Raw genomic sequence first — 25,932 nt, 5'->3', positions numbered from 1 at the left:
ATACATTATAAATCAGTTCATCAGTTTTGTGAGAACACACACACACACACACACACACACACACACACACACACACACACACACACACACACACACACACACACACACACAAAGACATCTCATAAGAAACAAATACCAAGTGAATTCTGGTCAGTAATTGTGCAGTACTATTACTACTAAATACTACTTTGTATTTCATGAAATCAAATAATGAATGTTTGTGACTTTAACAATTAATGGAAAAGAGAAGAAAAATATTAAGATGTAATGCATCCCTTATGAAAATTAACCATGGTTTTATTACAGTAAATGTGTAGTAAATAGCATGGCTAAACTATGGTAAGTATAGCAAAATCTTGATAGCTTTGTGATTACCATGGTTTAACTATTGTAATCAGGTTTTATTTTTTATTTTATTTATTTATTTGAGTAAAACCAAAGTTATTTGTTAGTTCTAAGAGTACCTTTCTGGCAGTAGGCGGGGTCAATTTATGGCAAGTCGTTGTAACATTAAGCTGACAAACAACCCTTGTATGATATTTATTGTTTTTACTGGAGGAAAAATAGGAAAATAACAGATAATGAAATTTGTGTCTTATCTCCATCCTGCCACCTGAGGTCACTCGATGGCCAACAAACAAATTAGGCTACTATGTTTACGAAAGTACAGTGTTTACAAAACTGACAAAAATATGTTTTCTGTGTGCTTGTGTACAAATAATTATTATTGTTCTATTTGGTTTTCTCAAAAAAGTACATCCATCTATTTCCTTTCTAATCTCGCTCCTATATGTTGCTGGCTCATTATTATTCAACATACGATTACCATACTGGGCAGAAGTGCACATTTAGAAAGTAGTACTAGTATCTATTAAGTTCAGGATATCTCTGGTCTAAAAAGTAACTAGTAACTACAAAATAAGTACTAGTTCTATATTTTTCTTAAGGGGGGGGGGGGGGGTGAAATGCTATTTCATGCATACTGAGTTTTTTACACTGTTAAAGAGTTGGATTCCCATGCTAAACATGGACAAAGTTTCAAAAATTAAGTTGTACGTTTGAAGGAGTATTTTTGTTCCAAAAATACTCCTTCCGGTTTGTCACAAGTTTCGGAAAGTTTTTTTTCGAGTATGGGTCTGTGTGATGTTAAATGGAGCGGAAATTTCCTTATATGGGTCCTAAGGGCACTTCTGCCGGAAGAGCGCGCGCTCCCGTATAGCAGAGCGGAGCAGAGACATTCACTGATCAGAGCGAGAGCATCGCGAAATGTCACAAAAGAAGTGTATTTTTGGTTGCGAGGGCAAGACAACCCTGCACAGATTACCAAAAAAAATCATTAAGGGACCAGTGGACGAAGTTTATTTTTACAGAGCATCGACGGAGTTGTGCAAGTGTTTTTGTTTGTTCCGGGGAGCAGTTGGGGGTTCAATGCCTTGCTCAAGGGCACCTAAGTCGTGGTATTGAAGGTGGAGAGAGAACTGTACATGCACTCCCCCCACCCACAATTCCTGCCGGCCCGGGACTCAAACTCACAACCTTTCAATTGGGAGTCCGACTCTCTAACCATCAGGCCACGACTTCCCATAGTCGAAGATGCTTGTTTTACAAACAAGGCCCAGTTTGACGCCGGATTTGCGTATCGTTTATTTCTTAAGGATGATGCAATCCCAACGAAAAAGGGTCACAATTGTGTGTTGGAACCGCAGGCGGTGAGTAAAACTGCTTCAAATATCTCTGTGTTGTTAACTTAACTATTGGCGCGTAAGCACATCAAGTAAACCTTGTACACCTTTAAAGAAAAAAAAAAGACGACATAAAGTGGAACTTAGTCATTTTCCAAAACCGCTAAGCAAATATATACAGTTTCAATACATACCACATAGAGACGCTGTTGTAGTCGTTGCTGCTGCTGCTCTCGTTCAGTTTCAGCCTCGGGATCTGATTCTGGATCATAAATAAACGGCTGAATCTGACTGTTAGCCATGGTTTGTTTTGGATTTTTTTTTTTTTTTCTTCACGGTAATTTCACAGCTTCCAAACGCTCTCAACGCAAAAGCCTACTCGCGCTCGTGATTCTTTAGCTCCGCCCACACGTCACGCCTCCAGACGCTCGTGTTTTTCCGAAAAAAATGGGCACAGACTATTTTTCTTTTATAAATATAATAAAACCAAAGACTTTTTGGAGATATGAAGGATGCAGTACTACTCTATAGGTACTCAAGATTAACAGGAGATTGAGTGAAAATGAGCATTTCACCCCCCCTTTAACAAGAAAAGCATAATTAAATACTAGTCACTATTGAAATAAGTACTAGTGTCTAATGATTAAGTACTAGTATCTAATGACTAAATTAGTACTAGTAACTTTACAAAAGACACTAGTACCTAAAAATAAATGCTAGTACCTAAAGAATAAACACTAATAAACACTAGTAACTAAAGAATAAACACTAGCAGCTAAAGAATTTACACTAGTACCTAAAGAATAAACACCACAGTCTATGATAAACACTAGTAGCTAAAGAATAAGCACTTGTACCTAATGAATTAGTACTAGTACTTAATGGAAAAGATGAGTACTAGTAGGCTACCATGAAAAAAAGATACTAGTACGGCTTATAGATTAAGGTCCAATCCCAATTCTATTTTATACCCCTTCCCCTAACCCTACCCCTCTGCCTACCCCTTCCCCTTGTCCCTATTAGAAAATATTCCCCTAAGGATTGGGACACCACTACTATGCCGTCACATTTCATCATTTGTCGTCTAGCTCTTACAATACACACATATACTGGTGTGTTGGTGTTCATTAGAGCCTTTAATTATTGTTCTGTATTAATGAGTTGCTTACTGACACACACACATATCGGAAATTGCGCAGCTCACACATCCATGAGAAAATAAACTTGTCAACGATGCCCCACGACTTTTATTAAATACAGTTTAAATACTGAATCGATACATTATATTTTTCAGCAGCGAGAGGATAAAATCTGTGTTTTTAAGTAAACTCACTGTAAAAAGATAAACGCACTGACGCGAATACACACAACTAACATTTCTCTCTCTCTCTCTCTCTCTCTCTCTCTCTCTCTTTCTCTCTCGAATAGGCAATATTTGAGAAAATGGTTTAGCGAATTCTAATTATTGGGGGGACTAGCCCTCATCAATGTCTACGGCAGTTATCGCCCTGAACAGACATATGCTGTGGCACTATCATGCAGTCTGTAATGATATGACGTTAGCAAATATTAGCGATTTTTTGCAAACATTTCTTTGAGTAACATGACCGTTAATATGAACTCACAATTGAATGTAACATAAAACAAATGATTACTTTTCGTTAAAATCTTTATTTATACCAAAAAAGCTTACATTTATTTGTCTTTTTGTTCGCTGTAGCAGCCATGTTGCCAAGATAATTCATTCCCCTTCGTTTGAAGTGTGGTCCCGAAAAATCTTCATTTGAAGGGCTATCTGGCCCTTACCCTTACCCCTACCCCTCCAACCAAAAGATAATCGAGACACCCCTACCCCTTCACGTGAACGCGCGAAACAGAGGGGTAGGGAAAAGGGGAAGGGCCAAGGGGTAGAATTGGGATTGGGCCTAAATGTTTCAACGGCTTTCCATAGTAGGTTTCCTTTCAGTTTTATTTTTATAGGCGTGTCGGATCCATAGACTTTTATAAAAACAGGGTCGGATCTTTCTCGAGTCAACTAGGCTTTTGCATGTTTTTAGAGGACGATAAAAGAAACTTTCTTTGGAATTCTTACTGTACTGTAGTATGAACTCCGGAACACTATTCAAATAGTTCCACTTAAACCTCGAGATAAAGTCGATCAATCAAGATGGCGGAGCCTGAAAGTGAGTGAACTAGCCTATAATACGGCCTAATTATTTATTATAATAGTATTTAATAGCCTATGTTTTCCTATAAGGGTAACCTATACATCCCGGATTCCGATCAAAATTTGGAATATTGTTGTTTCTGTTCATAAATTTCCCTCATTTGACAAAAGTAGGCCACTTCCTATTAACTCATGGGGACAGGGATCTACAAAATTATTTATAGGGCAAGATTTAAAAAATATTCTATATCCACGACACATATAAATGTTTCATGATCTATCGATCTATCTATCTATCTATCTATCCTGACCTTCAAACCATTTTACATTTTAAGTTAAGATTTTATCAAGCCAACAAAAATCTTGTCTTATAAATGTTTCAATCTAGTAAATGAACATTACATTGTTACCTAACTCTGCTGTTAATTTCCATTTTCAGGATCTTCTTAATATTGATTTAATTTTTTTGAAACGTCAGTGTTCCTGATGAAAGTGGAAGTCAATGTCAGTCAGAGAATCTTTACATCACAATAAAATAGATACTCGACAAAGCTCAAAATAAATGAGGAGAAATATTGTGGAAAATAATACAGCAATCCTGGACATCCTATTCAGAAGTGCGCCTGCTTAAGAGCAGTAAAGTAACAAATGCCTACATTTTTTATTTAAACTGGGATGATTCTGAGATAGTAACCGCTTTGTGCACAGACCTCCGGAGGTTCAGGGGAGAAACCTCGAGCCCATCTTCATCTCATCACGGTCTTAGTTATTTTTCATTGGATAAGAATGGCAATTATTAATCTTTCCCAGTTAGACAGGGGGACTTGCAATCAAAATAATTAAATTGAAGTTTGAGTGGTACTGTATTAATGGTTCTTGTTTAACCATCAAAAGTTAAGTATAGCCTACAGTGGCCTTTAAATAGAGACTCATAATACAGATTATGAAATCTCTACCTGAATCGTAAGCACTGGACAGTAAATGTTCCAACTAAATCAACATAATATCAAATTGTATGTGTAATTATTCCAACTGTTATGAGCTCTAACCAGTTCTTTTCATGCAGAGCCAGACACAAAGATAAAGATGAAATCATTTTTTGTAAGTGATCTTGGAAAATTTTCTACAATGTGTGTCTGTTATAATGATACTTCAAAGCTCTTTATTTTTTATTGTTGCATGACTCTGTTTACTTCATGTTCATGAACTGCTTAACACTCATCATTCTCTCTTTATTAAGATGTGCAGATTCAGAAAGAAACCTGATGTAAAGTATTCTCAAAGTAGGCTCATATTCTTTCTGTAAAATATGAGATCTCTATTTTGAACTGATGAACAGTACAGTTTGTTGCTGTGTTTGTGTCTACATGAAGAAATGCAGTGTCATTAAATGACTATAGATTATGAGGTCTCTACCAGAATAATAATAATAAAGGGTAAATTAAGTGTTGGGCACTAAACGGTTTCTACTAAATCAACATCAGATCAAATTGCATACGTGTGTCCTAAATCCAGCTGACATGACCTCTAACCACTTCTTTTCAATTAGGGTCAAGCTCAGTGGGGTATCTTTCTTCAATTTCAGCTGAAGTAAGTGACAAGTAATTTTCTATAGTGTGTGTTTGTTATAATAAGCCCATGGTGCTCTAAGAAGGACATGAAAGCTCTTTATTTTCACCTAATGTTGTGTGTGTCTGTTTATTTCATGTCCATAAACTGCTCAAACACAATTTTTTCTCTCTTTATTGAGAGAGAAGTTTTGGATCCGTCTATGAGGTTTAAAATACGCAAAGGTAAGCTAATATTTTGATCTTTTAATGTGAGAGCACTACGCTGACTGCTGATGAACGTTGTCATTAGCTGCTGTGTTTGTGTCTGCATGAAGCAACTCAGTGTTTTGGCAAATATTTATTTGCTTTTCATTGTTTCTTTTTAATTCTGCTTTCAGTATTATTATTATTATTATTATTATTATTATATTTCTTCAGTTTTATATTAAATGGCTTGGTTTTTAGCCACAGAGCTTAATAGCAAATTTTCTGGCTGTTTGAAAGTTTGAAACTTGTGAGTCTAATGATTTGTTTCTTCCTCTTTATTAGGAGTGGAATCATCTTCAGAACAATCTGTCGTCATGTTCAGAATAAGAAGATCATTCCTTTCTTTATTTCAGGCCTCAGATGATGAAGAAGTGTTCACACCTGAGTGTGTTCAGCGAGATGATGAGGACAAACACAAGACTATATACAGGTATGGAACACTTGTGTTTTTTTGTAAATAGCTAAGAATTTACTCTACCATAATATGTTTGCAGATATTTAAGAAGCATGCTAAGTTCACAAACTTGTTTATCTGAAAAACAATGCTACAGTCAGTTATTCTCCTTTGAAAATGCCGTGGGGGATGTCGGTCTTTGTTTTGGTTTGTGAAACCCCCCCACTGCCATTTTACCCAATTGTATTTCGGCACCTCGGGTTGCCAGTTTGGTGGAAAACTCCCCAGCTTTTCATTTCATTTCATTAATTCATTGTCACGTGCACACATTCCTGTTGGTGTCGTCAATCTTTCAACCTGTGAGAGTGTCAAGTGAGGAGGAGGGTGCTGGGTGAAAAAAATCCAATATTTTGAATGTGGGTTGCAATACCTAGTTCAATCATACAGCACCTTTAAAAGTTCTAATCAATTAAAAGTGTACTAAAGGAAAAGATACTACAATTGTTTTAGTATCTTTTCCTTTAGTACTCTGAACCTTTTGCTTGGGAAAAATTATGTTGTTATTTGGATTTGTTTGCATTAATTTTTCCAAAACCTTGATTCAAACATCCCAAATCTTTTTTTTTTTTTTTTTGCATTATCTCCAGTGTTATCACATAATAAAATATGCAGGCCATTTTGTTTAATAAAATGAAAATATTCTGTCTTCCAGGTTTGTGTGTTCACATGCTGGTCAGTTTCTTATAAATGTTTCAATCTAGTAAATGAAGATTACATCGTTACCTAACTCTGCTGTTTATTTCCATTTTCAGGATCTTCTTAATATTGATTTAATTTTTTTGAAACGTCAGTGTTCCTGATGAAAGTGGAAGTCAATGTCAGTCAGAGAATCTTTACATCACAATAAAATAGATACTCGACAAAGCTCAAAATAAATGAGGAGAAATATTGTGGAAAATAATACAGCAATCCTGGACATCCTATTCAGAAGTGCGCCTGCTTAAGAGCAGTAAAGTAACAAATGCCTACATTTTTTATTTAAACTGGGATGATTCTGAGATAGTAACCGCTTTGTGCACAGACCTCCGGAGGTTCAGGGGAGAAACCTCGAGCCCATCTTCATCTCATCACGGTCTTAGTTATTTTTCATTGGATAAGAATGGCAATTATTAATCTTTCCCAGTTAGACAGGGGGACTTGCAATCAAAATAATTAAATTGAAGTTTGAGTGGTACTGTATTAATGGTTCTTGTTTAACCATCAAAAGTTAAGTATAGCCTACAGTGGCCTTTAAATAGAGACTCATAATACAGATTATGAAATCTCTACCTGAATCGTAAGCACTGGACAGTAAATGTTCCAACTAAATAAACATAATGTCAAATTGTATGTGTAATTATTCCAACTGGTTTGAGCTCTAACCAGTTCTTTTCATGCAGAGCCAGACACACAGATTAAATCTGAGTCATCTCCTGTAAGTGATCTTGGAAAATTTTCTACAATGTGTGTTTGTTACAATGATACTTCAAAGCTCTTTATTGAATTGCTGCATGACTCTGTTTACTTGTTCATGAACTGCTTAACACCCATCATTCTCTCTTTATTAAGAGGCGCAGATTCGGAATGAATCCTGATGTAATGCGTCTCCAAAGTAGGCTTATATTCTTTCTGTAAAATATGAGATCTCTATTTTGAGCTGATGAACAGTACAGTTTGTTGCTGTGTTTGTGTCTACATGAAGAAGTGAGTGAGTGACCTGACATACGACCAAGTATGGTGACCCATACTCAGAATTCGTGCTCTGCTTTTAACCCATCCAAAGTGCACACACACACTGTGAACACACACCCAGAGCAGTGGGCAGCCATTCATGCTGCGGTGCCCGGGGAGCAGTTGGGGGTTCGATGCCTTGCTCAAGGGAACCTCAGTCGTGGTATTGAAGGTGGGAAGAGCACTGTACATGCACTCCCCCCACCTACAATTCCTGCCGGCCCGAGACTCGAACTCACAACCCTTTGATTGCGAGTCCGACTCTCTAACCATTAGGCCACGACTCACTCACTCACTCACTCACTTAAGGAACTCACTGTTTTGCAAATATTTATTTGCTTTTCATTGTTTCTTTTTAATTTTGCTTTCAGTATTATTATTATTATTATTATATTTCTTCAGTTTTATATTAAATGGCTTGGTTTTTTAGCCACAGAGCTTAATAGCAAATTTTCTGTCTGTTTGAAAGTTTAAAACTTGTGAGTCTAATGATTTGTGTCTTCCTCTTTATTAGGAGCGGAATCATCTTCAGGACAATCAGTGAGTTTCAGCTTTCATGTGTTCCTTCTGTCATCATGTTCAGAATAAGAAGATCATTCCTTTCTTTATTTAAGTCCTCAGATTATGGAGAAGTGTTCACACCTGAGTGTGTTCAGCGAGATGATCAGGAAAAACACAAGACTATATACAGGTATGTTTTTTGTAAAAAGCTAAGGTTTGACTCTACCGTAATATGTTTGCAGATATTTAAGAAACAGGGCGGGATGTCGGTCTTTGTTTTGGTTTGTGAAACCTGCCCACTGCCATTTTACCCAATTGTATTTCGGTACCTCGGGTTGCCAGTTTGGCGGAAAACCCCCCAGCTTATTTCATTTCATTAATTAATTGTCACGTGCGCACATTCCTGTTGGTGTCGTCAATCTTTCAACCTGTGAGAGTGTCAAGTGAGGAGGAGGATGCTGGGTGAAAAAAATCCAATATTTTGAATGAGGACTGCAATACCTAGTTCAACCACTTGGTGTCAATCCTACATACAGCACCTTTAAAAGTTCTAATCAATTAGTATCTGTAGCGGCGCAAAATGAACAATCCAAAGACCGCTAAGGAACTGAGTGGAGGAATAACTTTCGTGACGCGTTTCCTTAAAAGCTTAAACGTTGTTTTATTTGTACAGGCTTGTAACGGTCAACAAAATATGTGCTCCAGCACTCACCCCCATTCTTCCCTTCCTCCCGCACACCTCACAGGTGTTTTTAATCCCACTTAATGAATGACACTCCCATAAACATTAGGTCACATGATTTTACCATTACATGGCTCCTACATACCAGCCCCTAATTATTATAAATTAATAATTATATTAAATACCAGTAGGAGACATTTATAAATACAAGATCTCAAAATACAAAAGAATGTTGAACTTTTTTTCTTTAAATCAATCATAAATGTTTACACATTTACAATACATCAATTCTTCAGTACTGAATGAGAAATAAAGTCCATAAAAAGAGTGTCAGCACGGAGTGAGAAATATGTGGCATGTCAATGTAATACGTGTAATAAATCCGTCTCTGTGTTAAAAGTAATTCCATTTCAGGAAAATATCAAATATCCACCTCTTGCAGAAGGCAGATTTTTGTCACTGGTCTGATCAAACGGTTTGTCTTGGTCTGAAGTCTCACTTGACGAACAAAACCTTGATTATCTGGAAATGTTTGAATCACTTTCCCCGTTATGTGGTGCTGAGTCATCAACCAAAAGCACAATATCACCTGGAAAGAAGTTGCGAGATGGAGATGACCATTTTTGCCGCTCTTGCAATTGAGGCAAGTACTCCTTTATCCATCGTTTCCAGAACAGATCTGATATATATTGCACCTGTTTCCATCGACGACGAGCATATATATCATCCTTTTGAAAGATCCCTGGAGGTAATGATGGAGTAGTCTTTAACAGCAGCAGATGATTAGGTGTCAGAAGATTCCTTAGTAATGGGACGTCCATTAATAATAGCCTCAGCTTCACATAGAACTGTATGAAGGGCTTCTTCGTTCAGAGTTTGTGTTCTTAAGGTGGTATTAAGTACTTTCCTTACAGACCTAATCATTCTTTCCCATATACCTCCGTGATGGGAACCAGTTGGAGGATTAAAAATCCACTTTATTCCCTTCTGCAGAAGCATATTGTTGATCCGAGATTGGTTCCAGCCTTCAATTGCTTGTCTTAACTCGCATTCCACTCCCACAAAATTTGTACCATTGTCAGATTGCATTTCCAAGACTTGTCCACGTCTGGAGATAAATCTTCGCAGTGCATTAAAAGGAATCAGTATCCAATGATTGTACCACTTCAATATGAATAGCACGAATGGCTAAGCATGTGAAGATGACTCCGTATCTCTTCACAATACTTCTCCTGCTCTTTATTTCAAAGGGTCCAAAACAGTCGACTCCAATGAACGTAAATGGAGGTTTATCTGGAGAAATTCTATTCACCGGTAGGCTCGCCATCTGTTGATACACTGGAACTGCTTGCAAACGCTTGCAGATTATGCACTTGGACAATATCTTCCTTATGACTATACTGGCACCAGGTATCCAGTACCTCTGATGCATCCTTGATAGCATATAGTTTCGACCACCATGACCCACCTCTTGATGAATGTGTCTAAGAATAATATCCGAGATGTGAAAATCCTTAGCAAGTATAACGGGATGTTTTGTCTCTTCAGGCATAACTGCCCTACTCAAACGTCCGCCATCTCTTAAAACATCATCTTCAAGGATAGGATTAAGCTTATAAATGTGACTGTTCTTTTTCACATTTTCTCCCTTTTGCAAGCTTGAAAGTTCATCAGAGTATTTTCTCCTTTGGCAGTAACCAATTACTGCTAATTCAGCTTTACTTAGCTCTGCCACAGAAAGCTCACTTCTGTCACATTGTGCTTTAAATTTTTCCATTTCCTCTTTTAAGTGTTGTCTTTGGTGGTTTTTATCCATGCAAGACTGCATTAAGTACGTACTTAGTGATTTCCTCTTTTGACTTAGATTGAAGAGCAATTGCCTAAATCTAAGGATCCAGGCCACCGACCTCTTCAAGTGAATCCAAGAGGAGAAATACTGGATGAAGAATGTTGTAACGTCTGTATTCTCTATTTGTACAGCATTGACTGTAACACTTGCCTTTATCTCTGGATCATCTGGTGAACATTCCCCCAGGTCAATAGGATTAACCGGCCACTCCTGTTCAGGCAAAAGAAAAAAACTTAGGTCCAAGCACCCAATTCTTGTTCTTCAGGAATGCTTCCACTTTCAAACCTCTAGAAGCTATATCTGCTGGATTCATTGCAGTATTCACATACCGCCATTGTGATGATCGAGACACCTTAAGGATTTCCGAAACTCGGTTGGCAACAAAGGTTCGGTACCTAGAGACTTCATTTTTGATGTATTTAAGTACAGAAGTACTGTCGGTCCAGAAGACAGATTCTTGAAGGTCCATGCACAGTTCTAATCTCCACAATGAATCCATTCGACTTGCCAGTGTCGCAACGGTGAGTTCCATTCGAGGTATAGATACTAGCTTCAAAGGAGCTACTCTAGCTTTCCCCATAACAAAGGCAACATGTGCTTGTGAGTCAACATTATGCAAAAGCAGATAAGAAACTACTCCATAACCATCTTCACTTGTATCAGAAAAGTGGTGTAATTGTGCTGTTCTTACCTCTCCGAAATCCATTGGTTTGAAGCATCTATCAATGTTGAAGCTTTCCAATTCACGCAATCCATCCAACCACTTGATCCATGCCTAAGCATTTGAAGCTGGAATAATTTAGTCCCAGCCTAATTTCTTCCTGCACAAATCTTGCAAGATCTTTTTTGCATATAAAATTACAGGAGACAGGATTCCTAAAGGATCATAGACAGAGCTCATGGTAGCCAGGATCCCTCTTTTGAATTACAACAGCTTCTTAGAAACAGACTATAATCCTGTAAAGCTCTGACATCTTCACTTTTGATACTTGCCCATGAAAGAATGAACTTGTCCATATAAGTAAATGCAATTATATACTGGTCACTAAAATGCTCTTGTAGCAAACCCTTGGCTCTTAAATACCCACGGTCGGCAGGCATATGCTGGCAACTTTTTATAATCTCCTTTGGATGACCCCTGGTATATTGTTCAAGAAAATATAAGCGATCGCTAGAGCTTTCGGTTTTACGCTCCACACAACTTTCAAAGGATTTCATAAAGGCATGATATTGCAGAGGGTTTCCATCAAACACTTGAATTTCCCTTTTTGGCAAAGATGACAAACACGGTTGCTGAATCAGTAAAGATGTTATTTCATTTTGCTTATTGAAAATATGGAGAACTTAATCCTTATTTCCTGGACCAGAATTCACATAACCACCTGGATTGGTTTTACTTAATTTTGAGATGTTCATATTCTGGGAATAAATTATGTTAGAAACGTTCCCCTTTGGCTTGGCACCTTCACTGCCATCACCCATAGATGAAACAATTTGTTGCGTCTCAGCTCTAGGAGTAAACGAATGTGCATCAGCACTGAGTGGCTGTGTTGCCTGTTGTCCTTTATCAAAATATGGATTCATTACATCAGAACGATGAGTCACATCACTTTTAACACGATGCACACTAGAACCTTTAAGCACTTTCACTTTTGCCATAGTTGCAGCAATCTCCATTCGCAATTCAAAATCCTCTTTCTGTTTCCTTAAGGTATGTTCCTTTTCTTCAATTGCGTGTTTTTCCTTCATTAAATTTTGATGTACCAGAAAAGCTGCAATGTCAGCCTCTGCCTTAATGCGGGTCGAAGAAGTTGTTGATGTGGTTGAACTTCTTGTGGCAGCACTACGTTGACTTGATCCTTTACTTCCTATATTAGAGATACTGTCACTTGGGTTTATATCATCTTGATTCTGCATGGAAATTTGAGGCATATTCTCGGTTTCTGGATCATTCGAAGGGCATTCAACTGTTTTCAACTGTTGATCCTGGTTATCCTCATGGCCTTTCTTAATTCCATGTATCCATTCATTGGTCTCTTTTATAAATTAATCACTGTATTTATAGATGCTTGAAAACCACTTTTGCTCATCAATAGGCAATAATAGGATCACTGAATCATGAAGATTAACTGTCTCTTTAAAAGTTTGCTCCAAAGATTCAAGTTCAGACTGTACAGCGGAGACGTTCTCATTTTTCAGCGTGAGTTCTTTGATGGCTGCTATATAACTTTTAATCACATTTACGTTTCTTTTTCGTTCTTTCTGAAGTTGCTCAAGTTTATAAGTCAAAGCATTTGCTGTGAGCTGAACTTTTCTTCTTCTTTTGTCCGGTTCAAGTTCAACATCTGCACCGGTTTCAATCTCACTCATGATTGAAGCACGCACACAGCGCGTCTAAATACGACACGCAAGCGAACAATTCAAATACCACATATCATTGGATATGCAGCACAACTTCGATAGACTCACAAAAGCCCAACAGTCTAAACAACGATTCACCAAACACACTCCAACAGTTCGGTTAAATACAGCATAAGACAATTCCGAAGACAAGTGAACACAATCCAAAACAACGCATATCAATGGATTTTTCAACCCCAATAGAGTCGCAAAAGCCCAGCAGTCTAAACAACGATTCATCAAGCACACTCCAACAGCGCTGCAACAATCGTAAACACACTGCAAACTGCCACACAGTTTCAAATCATCCGCAAAGACAAACAAATACGTGAGAACCCAATGTCCTACCAGTTCAACATTGGCAAACCAAACATATCCGAAGCTGTCAATCCTGCTGCCTTGAACGTCCAATTGTGTGATGATTATTAGCAACGAACGTATCCAAAGACATCAGTCTCGTTGCTTTGGAAGTCCAATGTGCAATGATCCTTCTTGTTAAAACAAGCTTGTAAATCCCCTTCAGTCGGTGCTGCGCAGCCTGCACTTCCTTTCCATCCAGTCTAAGCGTGAGGGCTTGGCTCCTGAATCCAAAGTAAACGCTTTCACGTTCTCAAACAACATATAAGGAACTCCCGCACACTATCTTAACTTGCAAAATACAATTTTAATCACACCAACGTTTCGGTCACACGACCTTCATCAGGAGTATACAAATGTTCAAATTCATCTCTTTTAAGATAAACACATGACCAATTAACAGAGCTACATCTGCACAGAATTAAGCTCATTGGGAGTACATAATAAGCACCACATCATAAACAGTTACACATTATTATAGTTCCAACAATCAAGATCCCCCTATAGGTTAACAAAATCATCCAAAAGACACATAATCAACACATCGTCATCAAACAGCATCAAATTGTAATTCTAAACAGTTATAACAATCAGTCAGGCTCCATAGTCACTCAAACTCATCGTGAATACATAGTAAAAACAAAACCTCATTCAAAACAATTGCATGACTATAACATTACATTAAATAATGCTTCATCGTTCATACCCATAGGTGATAAAGTTTGAAGGGTGTAAATCCAAAACAGTTCGCATCTCTGTAGAAGTAATTCAATGTCTCCACCTCTAGGTGGCAAAGTTACTTTCTCAATCCCACAAAAGCGTAAAGAGGTTACATTGTGATTGTAAAGTTAAAAAATGTGCCGCAACTGGATAATTTAGATCTTTTCTTCTGATCGAACTCTTATGTTCACTAATTCTTTGTTTCAATTGACGCAACGTTTTTCCCACATAGCCTATACCACAAGGACAACGGATCAAATACACAACATGAGTGGAAACACAAGTAATCTAGCCTGACTTCGTCATACTCATATTCTAGGCAGAATGTGAGTCTGATACTGCTCCATTGCACTTGAATTATGGGGCGTGTCTTAACCGAACCAGTAAAAAAAACCCTCTGCACTCAATTGGATAGACCTACAACCAATCAGAGCAGAGACGTATGTTGAGCGACGCATAGTTGTCAACCGAAGGTGTTTCTCAATGTCAAGGAAGGATCCTCGGAAGCCAGTATTTCGAGGATGCTACGTCATTGACATCCGTCGAAGGACTGTTCCAATGTCGAGGATCCTCGGAATTTCAACCAAGGACTGAGTCCTTCGTTCGAAGAATATCCCATACACAGGAAAGGATGCATATGTGTATCCTTCGCGCTCTTCACGCTCTCAAATCACCCACAATCCTATGCGCGCAGCTTTGCTATCTAACGTTAGTTCAAAAATTAAAAAATGTCGAACGTTAACGGTTTTTATTTACGTTACCAAACATTTGTTATAACTGTAGTAAATATAAGTAAAGTTTGACGTTTAAATGCCAGTACAAATTACTACCGTATTGATATTGTATTGATATTGTAAATTATACAAATACAAATGGTTAACTGAACCGGACCTGTCATTTAACAATTGGTTGCATCAACGGCATTTCTTTTATAAATAACTAGTTAAGTTGTCCAAAGTAATTTAATGATACCATTCAAACGGACCTTTTCACTGACGTAATGACGCAATTACGTGCACTTGCTAGCCTGTTCCATTTACGTGTTCTCCGTATGCTAAAGAGGAGTCTCACCTAGCCTCTGAAGGAAGTGACTTGGAAGGATCAGTCCTACCAAGGAAGTATCCTTGACATTGAGAAACGCCTCGAGTTCAACTGCACGCACGCACGCTGGAACTGGAAGAAGTAGGAAAGTAATGAGTGTAAACGATCTTTGCCGCTGTTGTAAAAGGAATTTAAGAATTTGCGGAGTACTTACAAGCATGAATAACATTTTTGAGAGAAACACAAAAGGTGCATGTATATACGAATAAGATCGCTGTCTAGGATTAGATCTCAACAATAATGAAAATAAATATTATCGCATTTGTCGGCCCTGTCTCAACTTTATTACACGGTTGCAACGCGACTTGACTAACTTTAAAAAATGGAAAGACGACGAAAGAGCGCTCAAGTGCTCTTTGATGACGTGGGTGGTTACGTAACCACAGATAGCCTGTCCGTCATCGATTAAAGCCCGCCCTGGCAATTTGATTGGCTCGGCCTTCTGGGAGCCGAGCATAATTACACCTCAATGGATCGAGTCCAGACCGAACTTCCCGTCCAAAAAATGTTGTGGGCGGGGTTCGGGCTGGCACCCAGGCTACAAGTAATCACAGATTTGATGCTATATTTTTTGCCAGTTCTAGGATTACAAAAAAATTATGTTTTAAAAGTATTGATACACTGAGCAAAATTCCCACAACGATTATTGCCCTTTTGTATAGGACTAAGTAAACTCTGAGATGCACGAGGGCTAACGCTCTGAAAACGAGCATGTACCAAGCTGTCTTTTAAATTCCTAGCGCGTTTGTGTAAAATCAAAGGAGGATGTCTAAAAATATCGCTAAGCTCCGAATCAGAAGACAACAAATGCCAGTCTTTTTTTAAAATAGATTTTATCATGTAATACTTAGGTGCATATGTTGTAATAAAAGCAAAAGAATACTTTCTTGTTTTTCTTGTCTTCTTTTTTAGCAATTCAGACCGCGTCTTTTTAAAAGCTGTATTAAAGCCTTCATCAACCCAATCTAAAGGGTAACCTCTGTTCAAAAATTTATTTTTCATGATTTTCGATTTCTCAATAAAGTCGGAATCAGAATAACAAATCCTCCTCAGTCTGTAGAACTGACTCTTATGTAGTCCTTTTTTAAAAAAGTCGGATGAAAATTGGTAGCGAGTAAAAGTGTGTTACGATCGGTCTCTTTTGTAAACAAAGTTGTAGTCAAACTGCCTTCGTTCTTCTGTATCCACATATCAAGGAAGTGTACTATAGACGGATTAATTTCAGAAGTAAAATCCAAGTCGTCAACCAAGCTATTCAAATATGTCACAAATTCTCGAGCCTCATCGTGATCACCCAAAAAGACACAGAAAATATCGTCAATGTATCCATTTGATGATCTTTGAATAGAAAGGATTATTTTCTGTATTCAATACATAACTCTCTTAAAAAAAAAAACATAAATAGATTTGCATAGTTAGGGGCAAAATTCGAGCCCATTGCTGTCTCACTTATCTGAAGAAAAAAATCCTTATCAAAACTAAAATAATTATATTTCAAAAGGTACGAAGCCATCTCGATGATAAAGTCTAATGGTGGACTAGAGTCCTCGCGTAACGAAAGATAATGTCTAAGGGCAATAAGTCCTTTTTCATGTGAAATGTTAGTATATAGACTTGTTTTGTCCAAAGTTAATAATAAAGAAATATCCGGTAAATCATATAACTCGGGAATCTTGTTGATAAAGTTGTTTATGTAAGTAGGTAACGAATAAACAAAAGGTTTTATAAAAAAAATCAACATACTGAGATAAAGGAGATAAGAGGGAATTAGTCTGTGCCACAATTGGACGACCTGGAGGGTCGATAAGTCTCTTATGAATTTTAGGAAGAGTATAAAAAACAGGTCTAATCGGGTGTTGACTATACAAAGATTTTAACTCCGATTGAGATATCCAGCCTTCTGTTTTAGCATTTGTTAAAAATTACAATATCTCAGATTGATAAGTGTTGGTAGGATCACTGGGAAGTTTTTTATAAAACTTAATAATCTGTAATTGTGAAAGAATTTCGTGTTAGTATTTTTTCGTATCTTGGATTACAATAGCCCCTCCTTTATCAGCAGGTTTTATAATGATGGGTCACTTATCAATTCGGTCAAAGCTTTTTTCTCATTTAATGAAAGATTATGAGAAATTGTATTACTAGAAGAACAAGCTTCCATCACCTCTTGTTTAACCAAACGACAAAAAGTATGAATAGTGTGGTTAGACACATTAGGGCAAAAATTACTTTTAGGTTTAAAAGGTGTCGTAAATAAACCCGATTCTGATTTGGAGAAAAAATACTGAGTTTCATCTGTCTAAAACATTTAAACAGATCCACTTTTAGACCAAAACAATTAACACCACTAGTAGGCACAAAAGATAGTCCTTTGGATAAAACCACAATTTGATCATCAGAAAGTTCCCAGAAGGTTCTCAAACAAACAATTTTGTTCACTAACTTGTAGCGGCGCAAAATGAACAATCCAAAGACCGGTAAGGAGCTGAGTGGAGGAATAACTTTCGTGACGCGTTTCCTTAAAAGCTTAAACGTTGTTTTATTTGTACAGCTTTGTACAGGCTTGTAATGGTCAACAAAATATGTGCTCCAGCACTCACCCCCATTCTTCCCTTCCTTCCGCACACCCCACAGGTGTTTTTAACCCCACTTAATGAATGACATTCCCTTAAACATTAGGTCACATGATTTTACCATTACATTGCTCCTACAGTATCTATTAGTATTAGTATCTAAACTAATACTTTAGTATCTTTTCCTTAAGTACTCTGAACCTTTTGCTTGGGAAAAATTATGTTGTTATTTGGATTTGTTTGCATAAATTTTTCCAAAACCTTGATTCAAACATCCCAAATCTTTTTTTTTTATCTCCAGTGTTATCACATAATAAAATATGCAGGCCAATTTGTTTAATAAAATGAAAATATTCTGTCTTCCAGGTTTGTGTGTTCACATGCTGGTCAGTTTCAGTGCAGTCTGACCAGCCTTGTGTTTGTGATGGAGGATGAAGGAGAGGTGCTGTATAACACAGTCTCATGGGATTCTGGTCTGGGTCAGGTGCAGCCTGCAGGGCCCTTGTACAACATTGAATGTTCTGCAGGTTCAGTCTCACATCTACACTTTCAGCACTGTGTGATATTCTCTGGTATGTTTATTTCTGCACCCTAAATGTTAATGTGTTTCACAGTGATTGACTTGACCAGTTGTATAGAATTTATGGAACAGTGACTGATAATTTACTTATCAAATTACTTAAGTGTGAATAATATTTATGTAAATAATTAGCAAGAAGTGTAATGACAGATCTTAATGTTTACATACCTGGCTCATTTCCTCCGAGTGGTTCAGTTTAGTACAGTACAGTACAGTATGTAAATATTTTGGGTTTCATTGTTAGAAGTTGGTACCAAAATAGCGACAGCACCAACCCTTCCTTTGCACAGTACTCAAATACCTAAAGGGTGGAGTTAGACTCACTGCAGAAAGCTGATTATTTGACAGAGAATCATCACATGCACATGCTACAAGGAAAAAAAGACATGCCATGCCAGATCAGTGTGTACCATCCTACCACCACTCGGAGGAAACAAGCCATGAGAGCACTTAATGTCAAAATGTTTGTCACTGTATATTTAGAAAACAATACCTTTATTTTACCCAAGAACAAAATTCTTAAATGTTTTTTGCAGAAGAAAACAAGGACTGTTTGGCTGTAGCACATGTCACTGGTGGTAATGTAGAAATAATACAGCCACTCAGAGTGACAGAAACTCATGTGATCATTGACATCAGAGATCTCAGCATTTTTGGGCTCATCTGGATTAAAAAAAAATTGGGCTTCCCCATTAAAGGCCAGGTTTTGCTCTTTCTTCGACCTGTAACTGTTAAACAGAAAATACTTAATGTCCACTTGCTTCCAGGGAATGTTCCAGTATCAGAGGTACTACTATCTGAACGCATTGATCCTTTTTTCCCCGCCATGTGCTTTCAAATGTAAAAGAGTATTAAACAATAGTATAAAATAAAAACCTTTATGTTTCAAAGCTTGAACACATTGAGCATATTTGTATATATACATTATTAATGCTTTTGTATATTATCCCCCCTCCCTTCCCCCACAAGGTCCAGCGCTGGCACCTGGATAAAAAATACATTGAGACAAGTTCAAAATGTCAGCTGTTTCCTAAAAAACAATACAGTCTGTGTTGTCAGCCAGAGGATTGTGAAGTGCAACCAGTGGTAACGATATTTACTGAATAACATTGAATCGCTCTGTAATTCCAGTTTTCATTAGACATTTGGGTAATTGATGTATAACAGTTTAACAACTTCTTAAGGCCTTCAAATGTAACTCTTTCAGTCAGAATCCAGAGTCAGAACTAAGCACTTTATAATGTTGTCTTTAACATTGGTGTATTTTTTTTTTTTTTTTTTTTTTTTTTATAGAGTGAGATGTTTGAGCTTGATCCTTTTGGCCCAAACTATCATCCCACGTTTGAAGTGTTTTTGGATGTCAACATTGAGGAGATCCGATTGGGTGTTTTGGAAACTCGAGATGGGAAGGAAGTGTGGAAAACACGGCGAATTCTTCTTACAGGTACTCATGAAATTCTGTTGTAGGAGTAAAATATTTAAAGGGGTCATGTGGTGCTTTTTAAAAGATCATTATTTTGTGTAGTTGATGTAACAGAATATGTTGACATGCTTTGATGTAAAAAAAAAAAAAACCACATTATTTTTCAAATACTGTACATCATTGTAGGTCCTCTATGTCCCATCTCTCTCAAATGCATCGTTTTCTACAAAGTCCCTCCTTTTGACAAGCACAGTCTGCTCTGATTGGCCAACTGACCCAGTGCATTGCGATTGGCCAAACACAGCAGGCACTCATCTGAAATGTAACGCCCCTTTCCATAATCGCAGCTTCATCTTTCAAAATAAATGTAAAGACAGTTAATACTGTCCTTAGTTTTATCATCAGTTCAAGCGAGAAAGAGGAACAGAGTGGAGTGACAGACACAGTGATGAAGCTGTGTTTGCAATACACAAGGTGACTCCACTGTGTGACTAGGTCTCTCTTTCTCACACATCAGAAACCTTTCACACATCAAACACACACACACACGTGTGACGCGGAAAACTTCACGTTTGAACATTCAATAGTAAATACTTAAACTATTAACAAAACATACAGTAGCTGATTCAGAAGCACCAGATTGTCATAGCAAATATTTCCACATAGTGACGTAGACCTGTGGGGATGTGTTTGAATGAGCCGTTTTAGGAGGGCATGGCGGAGTCCTAACTTTGATTAAAAAATATATCTCTTGGGATTTGAGACTTTAGTCTTTGCAACTTTACAGATCTCTCATCATATGGCCCCTTTAAGAAAGGTTGGGAGAGATTTCAGTTTATCTATAAACACTCCTCTGTGATAAATCATTTCTAGCTATTTCCTTGTTAGTTAGTTTGGGGGAGGCTAACTGTGCTAACTGTGCTAAAGCTACTTAGGAGAGCAATGCCGAATCTCTTAAAATATGTAATGCAGATTATATGTGTATTTGGTGATCAGCAGGATTTATCAAATTATCAAATTATTTATTAAATAAAACTAGAATAAAATCATCTATATTGAAAAACCGTTGGTGACATTTTTTTAAAAGGTTTATTTGCATGGACAGTCCATGATTTGTTACGGTGGCCGAGACAGCTCAACACGCTGCAACTTAAGAAAACACATGCAAATTGAAAAAACATCAGCAAGTGAAGAAAACATCTTCATCAGTTTGACAACACAAGTGTTGCAAATCATCACAACACATGCATATAACGAAACACGCTGCAAATCATCACAACACATGCATATAACTAACCGAGCTGCAAATCATCACAACACATGCATATAACTAACCGAGCTGCAAATCATCACAACACATGCATATAACTAACCGAGCTGCAAATCATCACAACACATGCATATAACGAAACGAGCTGCAAATCATCACAACACATGCATATAACTAACCGAGCTGCAAATCATCACAACACATGCATATAACGAAACGAGCTGCAAATCATCACAACACATGCATATAACGAAACGAGCTGCAAATCATCACAACACATGCATATAACTAACCGAGCTGCAAATCATCACAACACATGCATATAACAAAACGAGCTGCAAATCATCACAACACATGCATATAACTAACCGAGCTGCAAATCATCACAACACATGCATATAACTAAATAAGCTGCAAATCATCACAACACATGCATATAACTAACCGAGCTGCAAATCATCACAACACATGCATATAACTAACCGAGCTGCAAATCATCACAACACATGCATATAACTAACCGAGCTGCAAATCATCACAACACATGCATATAACTAACCGAGCTGCAAATCATCACAACACATGCATATAACTAACCGAGCTGCAAATCATCACAACACATGCATATAACGAAACGAGCTGCAAATCATCACAACACATGCATATAACTAACCGAGCTGCAAATCATCACAACACATGCATATAACTAACCGAGCTGCAAATCATCACAACACATGCATATAACTAACCGAGCTGCAAATCATCACAACACATGCATATAACTAACCGAGCTGCAAATCATCACAACACATGCATATAACGAAACGAGCTGCAAATCATCACAACACATGCATATAACTAACCGAGCTGCAAATCATCACAACACATGCATATAACGAAACGAGCTGCAAATCATCACAACACATGCATATAACTAACCGAGCTGCAAATCATCACAACACATGCATATAACTAACCGAGCTGCAAATCATCACAACACATGCATATAACGAAACGAGCTGCAAATCATCACAACACATGCATATAACTAACCGAGCTGCAAATCATCACAACACATGCATATAACAAAACGAGCTGCAAATCATCACAACACATGCATATAACTAACCGAGCTGCAAATCATCACAACACATGCATATAACTAAATAAGCTGCAAATCATCACAACACATGCATATAACTAAATAAGCTGCAAATCCTCACAACACATGCATATAACTAAATAAGCTGCAAATCCTCACAACACATGCATATAGCGAAACGCGCTGCAAATACTTCACAACACATATAAATGAAGAAACGCTGCAAATCCTCACAGCACATACACATTAAGAAACAATTAATGAAGCATTGCAAATTTATTTTCATTAACCTTGAAATTATATTTAGTTGAGAATATTAAAGTTAGCCATCTTAAGTAACGTTTTACATTTAATCATGTAATTATTCAGCTTATTTAGACTAATAATATCCAAAAGATAAAGGAATCATGGTGTTTAACAAACACCATGAAAAAAAAAAAAACTCACCTTTCAGTTCACCAACAACTCCACTGACCAGTAGCCACGGCACGATAAACAAATCCAAGTCAGGTCCGACACTTTTTGAGGTCTCCTTGAAACATTTCCATTGTGGTCAGTGCTATTTGCAGCGTGTTTGTTAAATGCATGTGTTGTGAGGATTTTCAGCGTATTTCGTTAATGCATGTGTTGTGATTGATTTGCAGCGCGTTTCGTTATATGCATGTGTTGTGATGATTTGCAGAGCGTTTCGTTATATGCATATGATGTGATTATTTGCAACACTTGTGTTGTCAAAATTAGAAGATTTTTTCTTCATTTGCTGATGTTTTTTCAATTTGCATTTGTTTTCTTAAGTTGCAACATGTTGAGCTGTCTCGGCCACCCTACTTTGTTCATATTTGTGGTGTGTGGAAGGAATAAGATCTCAAAAGATTTTCATGACTTCAAAATGTTTGGCAGATTTCTCAGTGTTCTCAATGCATTTATTTATTTATTTTTCATTATTAGTTGCACCAAGTAAAGGTGTAGAACCTCCTGTGCAAAGAAGGATCCCAGGTCTGACTTTAATGCTGAACTTTTGAATTATCCTTGTAATTATGTCTTAAACATACTGTACACTCTTCTGAAGACTAACTTAAAACATCTTTTGTTTCAATCAGAAACTGAATTTGTGAAAACAAACAGAGATAAACTCATTCAGAGAGTTTCATCAGTGATGGCAATTGCTGACAGTTTGATGAGCCAAGACATGATTAATAGTGAAATGTACAGTAAAGTTCGTGCTGCAGACACACGAGAAGAGAAAATGAGACACTTGTTGGATGCTCTTGACTCTGGAGGAGCTGCTGTAAAAGCAGAGTTCTGCAGACTGCTAAAGGAGAAGGAGCATCATCTTGTAAATGAACTGGGGCCTCATTTATAAAAACAGGTTTAGAGATTTCACATCTGGAAGAGAGGCATACACACTTAGTTTGTTTTTTTTGTTTTGTTTTTTTTTTTGTTTTTTTTTTTACTTTCTCTGAATCACACATGCACAAGTGATCGTAAAATGAAATCTGTCACAATTCTGAAATCTGTCACAAATCTGAAATCTGTCACAATTCTGAAATATTCTTTCATTTGTCATGCATTGATTGTGTCAATGTACTTTTTCAAAAGAATTTGTGGTATGTACTGTATGATGTTGTTACTGTATGACCATGAGTCAGTATGAAATATGTTTTATTTTATAATACTGTGGAAAAATAACCACATACAATTAAAATAATAAAAAAAACATTGTAAAAGTTCTGTGGGGAAGAAGCACATGGGTCACTTTTTTCTTTTGTACTTTACATTTTAACAGATGAATAAAACATAAATGAAATAAAGTTAATTATAAACAAATTAAGTACAGATATTTTTTAACAGGAGCTTGAGGAAATGTATCTGGAGTCACACTGAAACATGCTCACAGTCACACAATATAAACAGTATTTCACATTCATTCCCTCATCTTTCCGTCTCAAATTCATTGTCTTCTCATAATTCATAAAGGTGCCAAATAAGTCTTGGTCATTAAGGTATCTAACGTTAATAATGAAAACCCATTTAAGTCGCTCTTATAACCAATTAACTGTAAAATGTCTACATATTTCAAAAATGAGCCGCTAATTTCTTGTACCAAAAGGTATTGATCATTGCATATTTTGAATGTTCAAAACATTTGAACATAGACCAAGGCTCATGTACATTTCCGTAGATTAATCCTAAATCAAGCCAGATTTAAACTCAACAGCAAAACATCTTTTGCACAAATTCATCTTTACTGCAGAGCAGAAAGGTTTCTGAGCTCATAATATAAGACCTTTAATTTGCATAAAAGAGATTTTACAGAAACTCATGACTTGAATGATTAAATTGCTTCCATTCTAGTATTATTTTAAACTTTGCACTTGTGATCTGATTCTTCATCCCTTTACAGAATTTAGACAAATGTGCAAATCATGAACATAAAAAAAAATCCTTTACATTGCTTATACCAAAAACCATTTGATCTCTGACCCCTTACCACTATCTTAGAAAAATATTATAAAAGCATTTTGAAATGTAATTTAGTTCAGATACAAATATGGAAAAGCACTCTACTCTACTTTGAAAGTGTTAAGGACAAATACATGGACACTTGAGAGAAAGAGATTCATCACATTCATTTTTTTTCCTCCACGTCAGCAAACACACACTCATCCACACACACAGGAACACAGAGCGTCAAATACTCGTGAGGTTTTCTTGGAAGGAGGCAGAGTGTGTGTTCAGAGAAAAGTCTGTAAGCTCACTTTGACACACTTTGAGTAGCATCCATCTGTAAAAAATCCTAAAATGTTACATAAACTCCAGCTTTCAGAGTTAAAAGCACTGGTGGCATTTACCCAGACACTCACGTCTCCATCCTATCAGAAGAGTTCAAACTGGCAGCAGACAGCTATTCCTACGAGGAGCTCGGGCAGTGTGAGCAGGGGTGAGCGGGCCGTACGGTAAGTTATTTCACAAGTGATTGTCGACACTTGCAGAATTATTCAGCTCGCTGACTTGTTCTGCAATATCACATTGTGGATTATACAACTTTGGGTGAGCCCACCCACAATTCCCATAATTTAAAACGCATTATATTTTATTAGGTTGAGTATTGGGACTGATCTAAAAAGGTCCAGCGTAAACTCCAGTGCAATCAGGCCTTCACTGGGCTTTACATCTAAAAATTGATGGCTTCTGGTGCCCTCCAGCCTTTTATTGGCCATTCTTTCAGCCAATACCAATTCACATGGAGAAAACAGTCCAATTGCTGCTTTGCAGTGTCTCATTTTTGGTGCAGATATTTTAGGTTTCGCCACATCAACCTCTTCTTGAAATTTAAAAGGAAAGATGATAAGGTTTACACGCTTTCTCTCCAGTCATCACTGTGACCTCTTCTGCTGCAGTCATTTATTAATTTGGCACTTTTTTTTCTCTAAATCACGTTGTTGTAAAGGTAGAAAACACAATGTGTGTGTGTGTGTGTGTTTGCATATAGTTGCATTGGAGAGTTTTCATACTGTAAGAGTTTGTAAAAAATTAGCACGTG

At 37.1% G+C, this 25,932-nt stretch overlaps 1 protein-coding gene across 1 annotated transcript; it reads left to right on the top strand.

Annotated features, from left to right (window-relative positions):
- Positions 1 to 5,104: 5,104 nt before the first annotated feature.
- On the top strand, positions 5,105 to 23,786 carry LOC113121047 (uncharacterized). Its single transcript, XM_026291268.1, has 13 exons — positions 5,105 to 5,132; positions 5,399 to 5,439; positions 5,600 to 5,642; positions 5,949 to 6,096; positions 7,671 to 7,711; positions 8,345 to 8,370; positions 8,445 to 8,521; positions 18,380 to 18,585; positions 19,130 to 19,380; positions 19,563 to 19,679; positions 19,887 to 20,037; positions 23,337 to 23,384; positions 23,489 to 23,786. The coding sequence occupies exons 3-13, from the start codon at positions 5,621 to 5,623 to the stop codon at positions 23,749 to 23,751; spliced, it is 1,350 nt and encodes a 449-aa protein (XP_026147053.1). The 5' UTR covers positions 5,105 to 5,132; positions 5,399 to 5,439; positions 5,600 to 5,620; the 3' UTR covers positions 23,752 to 23,786.
- Positions 23,787 to 25,932: the final 2,146 nt, after the last annotated feature.

The sequence above is a fragment of the Carassius auratus genome, chromosome 2, assembly GCF_003368295.1.
Source record: "Carassius auratus strain Wakin chromosome 2, ASM336829v1, whole genome shotgun sequence".
NCBI lineage: Eukaryota > Metazoa > Chordata > Actinopteri > Cypriniformes > Cyprinidae > Carassius > Carassius auratus.
Note: the sequence above shows the minus strand (reverse complement) of the source record. Positions and strands in the feature narration are given on the sequence as shown.

Bases quoted from the DNA above. Each gene is read 5' to 3' on its own strand.
- LOC113121047 (XM_026291268.1), top strand. From the start codon at position 5,621: ATGAGGTTTAAAATACGCAAAG. The intron at 5,643-5,948 runs GTAAGCTAATAT...CCTCTTTATTAG, and splicing joins GAGGTTTAAAATACGCAAAG to GAGTGGAATCATCTTCAGAA. The intron at 8,522-18,379 runs GTATGTTTTTTG...TCTGTCTTCCAG, and splicing joins AAACACAAGACTATATACAG to GTTTGTGTGTTCACATGCTG.